The sequence below is a fragment of the Frankliniella occidentalis genome, unplaced genomic scaffold (assembly GCF_000697945.3).
Source record: "Frankliniella occidentalis isolate FOCC.00 unplaced genomic scaffold, Focc_3.1 Scaffold59, whole genome shotgun sequence".
Taxonomy (NCBI): domain Eukaryota; kingdom Metazoa; phylum Arthropoda; class Insecta; order Thysanoptera; family Thripidae; genus Frankliniella; species Frankliniella occidentalis.
The window spans coordinates 1,230,180-1,236,354 of NW_026267189.1; the positions used below are offsets into that span (position 1 = coordinate 1,230,180).

General features: G+C 57.4%; 1 protein-coding gene across 1 annotated transcript in view; it reads left to right on the top strand.

Annotated features, from left to right (window-relative positions):
• Positions 1–6,175, top strand: part of LOC113216725 (WD repeat-containing protein 47) — a 90,912-nt gene that overhangs the window by 79,244 nt on the left and 5,493 nt on the right. Inside the window, exon 8 of the mRNA XM_052267779.1 lies at positions 5,902–6,092. Within this exon, the coding sequence (XP_052123739.1) occupies positions 5,902–6,092 (191 nt within the window). The remainder of the gene's footprint in view (positions 1–5,901; positions 6,093–6,175) is intronic.

Sequence of the window (6,175 nt, forward strand, 5' to 3'; positions counted from 1 at the left end):
TAAAATAACATTTGTGAACATTAAAAAAAAAATACAATGTTTAAAGTTAAAGAATCATCATATTACCGAGGCAAAAGTCAGTTGCGTCTTCTAACCGCGGAAATGGGTTCAAATGGCCGGCCGCCTTTGACCAGCGGCGCCGGTTTCATCACGGCGTGACACGGCAGGGCGACCCCCTTTATCAGTCACCGTGACTCAATTTTCGGACGGCCCCTTGAAATATGGGTCGGAGCTGGCTGCTGTGGCCGCCGCTGGTAGTGGCGTGGCGCGGAGGGGGGCCGCGGGGGGCGCCGCTGGAGGAGGAGGAGGAGGGGGGCAGTAGCCACTGGAGTGGAGTGGTCAGTGCAGTGGCCGCCGCCGACGGAGAAGGTCCTAACGAAGGGAAAGGCTTGGCTCGCGCGCGCGCGGCTCGCTAGCGGCCTGTGGGAGCAGCCTGGTGCGCCGGCAGGCTCTTCGCGTGTGTGAGTGTGTGTGTGTGCGAGTGTGTGCGTGTGCAGTGGGTGCCCATGTGAGTGCGCCGGCCATGACGTGAGAGCGGGTGCCCCCTTGGGGTTCCCCTCATGCTGCACCACCACGCCCCCCTGGGGCCGCTGGGGCCGCTCGCCCCCATGGGGCCCTTCCACGGCCACGGCGCGCCCTTCTCGCCCGCCGACTGGCGGCTGGGGCCCGGGCCGCACGCCAACAAGGGCCGCGAGTACTACTTCCTGGCGCCGGCGCTGCGGCACCCCCAGCAGCAGCAGCAGCAGCAGCAGCAGCAGCGGGCCGCGGGCAGGGAGCGCCACAGCGGCCACCACCACGGCCACGCCGCGCCCTGCTCGTGCCAGCGCCGCGCGCGCTCGCGCTCCCTCGACGGCTGCGGCGGCGCCGGCGGCGAGGACGCCTTCGCGGGGGGCGCCGGCGTCGCGGGTCACGGTGCGGGCCACGGCGGCGCGGGTCACGGCGGCCACGGCCAGCACCAGCGCTTCGGCCGCCACCAGAGCGTCGACAACCTGCACCTCCCGCCGCCTCGGCGAATCAGGGTAAAGGGGCGTCAGATCCATCCGCGCAGCCCATCAGCCGATGAGCTTTGCGTTTACTGTGGGGTGTCCGTTTTACTCTGAAAATTTTCCGACAGAATTTGAATCTTTTTCAGAAAAAAAAATGGAAAAATTTGGATTATTTCCAGAAAAATTGGAAACAAATGAAACTCTCCAAGAATAAATTCCCAGATTTCTTTAAAAATTTCCATAAATATACTTAACCGGAAAATTAAAATCCGTAGCTTTGCCCCGTTTTGAGTGAACGGCGATAGGAGTGCGGCCGGGTCGCCTAGTCGCACAGGGGCCTCTCCAAGGCGCCGTGCTTTGAATTTGACAGGCAAATCTGGGTGCGCGACTGCATGCGGACTAACTCATCCCAAGGGATCCCTTAGGGGTCGTCCAGAAAGTACGTCCGTTTTTCTCAGATTCATTCGGCAAATTACGGGAGCTCGGCGCCTGCGAAACTTCGGGTAGGCAATCCCGCCGTACACACATGCACAGCAGGAAAGATGTTGCCGACCTATCAGGCGCTATCAGAGCTTGGGCACGCTAAACTTGGCGGTTTTGTAATTGTGAATGACGGACGTACTTTTTTGGACGATCCCTTCTACCATTGTTTGTGCACTTGACCGCGCTCGCCTCACGTCCAACTCTTGAACTTGGGGGAACCCCTCTTCGCTTTAATAACTTGGCAAAACGCCTAGTACCCTGTATATCTCTCCTCCCCTTTTTCGTTATTTCCACCTCCGGAGCTGCTGTCCGTTGCTGTCCGTCCGTTGCTGTCCGTCCGTTCCTGTCCGTCCGTTCCTGTCCGTCCGTTCGTCCCCCCGTCTCGCAGGGGCAGGATGGTGGCGTTTCCTCCGCCGTCGTCGACAATATTCCTGGAATAGGCATTGGGAGGCGGGGAGGGGGGGGGGTATACAGCGGCCGACCGATGCCTCACCTTGCTGCTAATGGGCCTGGAGGACCAACCTCGTTGGAAAGCCAACGAGTCGCGCCGAGCGGGCGAGCGATATCACTTACCGCACGCTCTGCCGCCTCGTGCCGGCCCCTCCCCTGCCCCCTCACCAACCACCGTTGTGTTGTCGCCGAGCCTCGGCTGCAGCCAGCGCCGCTGCAGCGCCGCCTCTGCTGCTGCAGCCATTCATTCTCCTTTGCTCTGCTCCGTTCCCTCCGCTCGTTGTCCGTGACGTTACCCACGATATGTAGCGAGCGGTGATCTCTTCATCGCGCTGCTCGACTCGGGGTATAATCTGCGGAAAATGGAGTAGAAAATAAATTATTCTATCTATCTATCTATCTATCTATCTATCTATCTATCTATCTATCTATCTACCTACCTACCTACCTACCTACCTACCTACCTACCTACCTACCTCCGCCCACTCACCAAATGGGGATGGTAATTTTTTATTGTTGGTTCAATGTGTCCTTATGCACATCCAAATCCCATAAAATTTGTAACTAAGTTACACACAAAATAATGCATTTGTATCTGAGCATAGGTACAACTTGTACCTCCTTAGAGATAACTTTGGATCTTATGAAAGTGTGAACAAGCACACAACAAACCTAGGGCCAAAAAGATTGTACCTCCTAATGCAGTGCGCAGAGGCGCCTGCGATACGCCGGTTAGGCAGCCCACTCCACAGCTGAGTACGCGGGCTGCCTGCCAGAGGCGCCTGCGATATGCTGGGTAGGCAATCTGCTCTGCACTGCTGTTGGGCGCGCTGCCCATGTGGGCGCGTCGCGCTTATCCTTTGCTCTCTATCGGAGTGCCTGTCCAAAACGCAGAGGGGCTGATGATATGGCAGCGCCGAACGATCGATTTTATAAAACTATAGCACTCCGACGGCGCCCTCGCTTGGCCGTGCGTGCGTGCCGTGGAGCGTGCCGTCCGAGCACAAACACGTCACCGTCCATCACAGGCGCTTGTGAGCGGCGCCTGAGGGGCATTTTGCTTCAGTAACGTAGACTCCCGTGGCGGGGCGATCTCACCTGCTCCTCCCGAGAGGTCCACTATTACCGTGAAAATGCTCAATACTTGAATACTCATGAATATTAACACGTCCCTTGCGGCGTGACCACTTTGTGGTCACGCTCACATGTTATATCACAGGCACAAACAAAGAGCCGTAAGAATCGTAAAGAGTGGAATTCAGCTGAATATTATCAATTTCCAAATTTTGCCTGAAAATGCCTGTGAAAATGTCTGAAGTTGTGGCCCCCTTTGGCTCCTGCTCTCATTATCATCAGTCACATCGTCCTTTCGTCTCTCAGCTTCGCAGTGCGTAATGACAGGATCACATATACCTCAAACTAAACCTCGGCAAAGATTACGCCGTTGGATTTGTTTGCGGTGCACTTGGGCCGCCACCCTCCGGTCCGGTAGGTCGCGGCCTTGGGCGGCCACTGTCACTTTCACTGACCGCGGCCGGCTGGCGCTTATTGGCCGGCCGTCTCGGACAACCGCAAATGTCGATTTATTTTATTTATTATTACTGTATTGCCTTCTCCTTTGTGGGTAGTGTTTTCAGTTCCCACTCCGGCTCAATTTGGTGTTGTCGTCGTCCGAAGTTCCCCGAGGCGTTTCCGAGTCGGAACCTTGTCGGCCATGCGGCTCTTTGATAAAGACATTATTCCGGTGTTACGGTGTACTGCTGCCCTCCCCCCCCCCCTCCTCTCCTCCTGTTTCTCGAAGCTGGTTCCGTTGCGCCGTCGCGTGGAAGGGAGACGGCAGCTGTCGTGGCGCGGTGCGTTTAAGTCTCTCTGTCGTCCTGTCCGCCACGCCCCGCCACGCCCCGCCACGCCCCGCCCCGCGGAAGTGCGCCCAACGCCCCGAGCGAGCCACGCCGCGCCACGCCGCGCCCAGCCTTGCGAGGCGTTTTTGCTTTCACTCTGACCGCTCGCGCCACGCACCGCCACGCCGTAGCGCCGCCTAGCGCCACCCGGGGATGCCCCTCGCGGTTCTCGTGGACCTACCTCGTGGTCCTCGTGGACCTCCGTCGCGGTCCTCGTGGACTTCCCTGGTGGTCCTCGTGGACCTCCCTCGAGGTTCTCGTGGACCTACCTCGTGGTTCTCGTGGACCTACCTCGTGGTTCTCGTGGACCTCCGCCACGGTCCTCGTGGACTTCCCCGGTGGTCCTCGTGGTCCTCCCTGGTACTCGTGGACCTCTCTGGCTGTTCTCGTGGTCCTCCCTGGCGGGGACATCGTAGGACGTCACGGACTTCCCCCGCGGAACGTCGCGGACCTCCTGGACCAACCACCCGCCCCTCTCAGTCGATGGGCTGCTGCTGGTCAGAAGACGCCGGCGCCGGTGTCAGACAGGGACAGGGCGGGCGAGCGGTCAGCATCCCCGCTTCCCCCCGTGGGTCTCTGCTGCACCGTTTTGTCTGCCTGGCTCGTACTACAAAGGCCAACGCTCTGGGCTGGTATTACACTTGGTGTACACAAGGAGCGCGAGCCTCGGTGCCGGCGCTTTATATCGTGCCTTTCATGAAAGCGACATAGTGGCCCAAGTGCCGCGGGGCGCAATAGACTATACGTCTGGTGCTCTGCAATGTCTGGGAATGGCCCTATGGCCCTTATAGTCGTGTCACTGAGAGTCATTGACTGTTGACTGCCTGACGTACGTCGACGTGACGATTTGGGACAAATGCACAGTACACGACAGTATGGAGAGTACAGAAGGGTGCGGCGGGTCACCTGCTCACCACACACACGCGGTGACGATGTGCCTCTCTCAGTCCCCCTGAGCTGGCGCAGCCCGGCGGCCCGGCGCAGTGTCAAGAGCATGCAGGGAGAAAGTGGACAAGCGTCCTGGCACGCCAGAGGCACGCCTGTCGGCCTTACCAACCCCTTCGCTCCGCCACGGCCGCGTGCCTCCTCTCCAGGCTGCAACGTCTTGATATATTATTCAGACAAAAACAATCTCCCGCCCCCCTCCCTCCCACTCTCCTCATCCTGCAGGGGTGTTAAGCGAGGCGGGCAACCCGTCAAAGTGCCTGTCTGCCCGCCGTGCCTGGGAATCGCTTTGTCGGCTGCTAACCCATCCAGTGCAGAGGTGATGATAGGGTTGTGTGTGTGTGAGCAGCAGCTGGCGTGCACGGGGTGAAAAAAGACAAGAAAAAATAACTAGCAGAATGCAATGCATTTTTGGCTGAGCCAGTTTACATATTTAACCGATTTAACATTTGCAATTTTAATTAAATTAACTACTTTTCTTAGCTTTGCTTGAAACCATGCTAGTTGTGTATCGTAGGTTGGCAAAGCAACCTCTTTCACAAACCTTTTGGACCTATGAAACTTGACTTTGTCGTATTGTGTAATGCAGTGCAATACTTTTGAGTAAAGTTCGAACTCGGCCAAATGATCATGAGCAGGTCACGCGTGACTGCTCGAGGGAGGCACGCTGCTGGCCTGCATGTTGTAGAAAGCCTCCGTCTTGTGTCGCGCCGCGCCGGGGGGCGGGCCGGGCCGGACCTCCTGACGTCACCGGACCGGACCGTGCTCCGGCCCGCCTTTCATGGCGCGACGGGGAGGTGAGGCTCCCGCCGAGTAACGAGGGGATGACGTACGGAGCAAGTAGTACTGTTCTCTGCGCGGTACTCGGGAAAGAAAAAGGGGGGGGGGGAATAATACCTCATTCGTAATGGTACAAAAAGGGTAGACGTGGACTGGGTACAATTCACCATTATATCGAGTGCGGTTCAAAATGTGGGAATACCCCATTTTGTTTGGTTTTAAAAAGAGCTCAATTAAAAATTATGAGATATTAGAGTTCAATGAAAACTTGTCATCTGGTGGTTTGGAAGCCCCCTCGGCGTCCGTTTTTGTTTACTTTTACCATACTAACTCTGCCCTTTTGCCTCTGTCTCCAGCCTGTGGGGTCCGGTGCGGGAGGCGCCAGCGTCGGGACGCCCGGCCGGCCCAAGTTCGTCGCGGTCACGGCCCTGGAGGACGTGCAGGCGGTGCGCTGCGCCGAGTTCCACCCGCACGGCAAGGTGTACGCCGTGGGCTCCAACTCCAAGACCCTGCGCATCTGCGCCTACCCCAAGCTCAGTGACCTGAGGTGAGTTGAGTTGCCAGTGAATTTCTCAAAACGGCGCTGAAAATCTTAATCTAAAAATTATTAGATTTTGGAATATTGTTCTA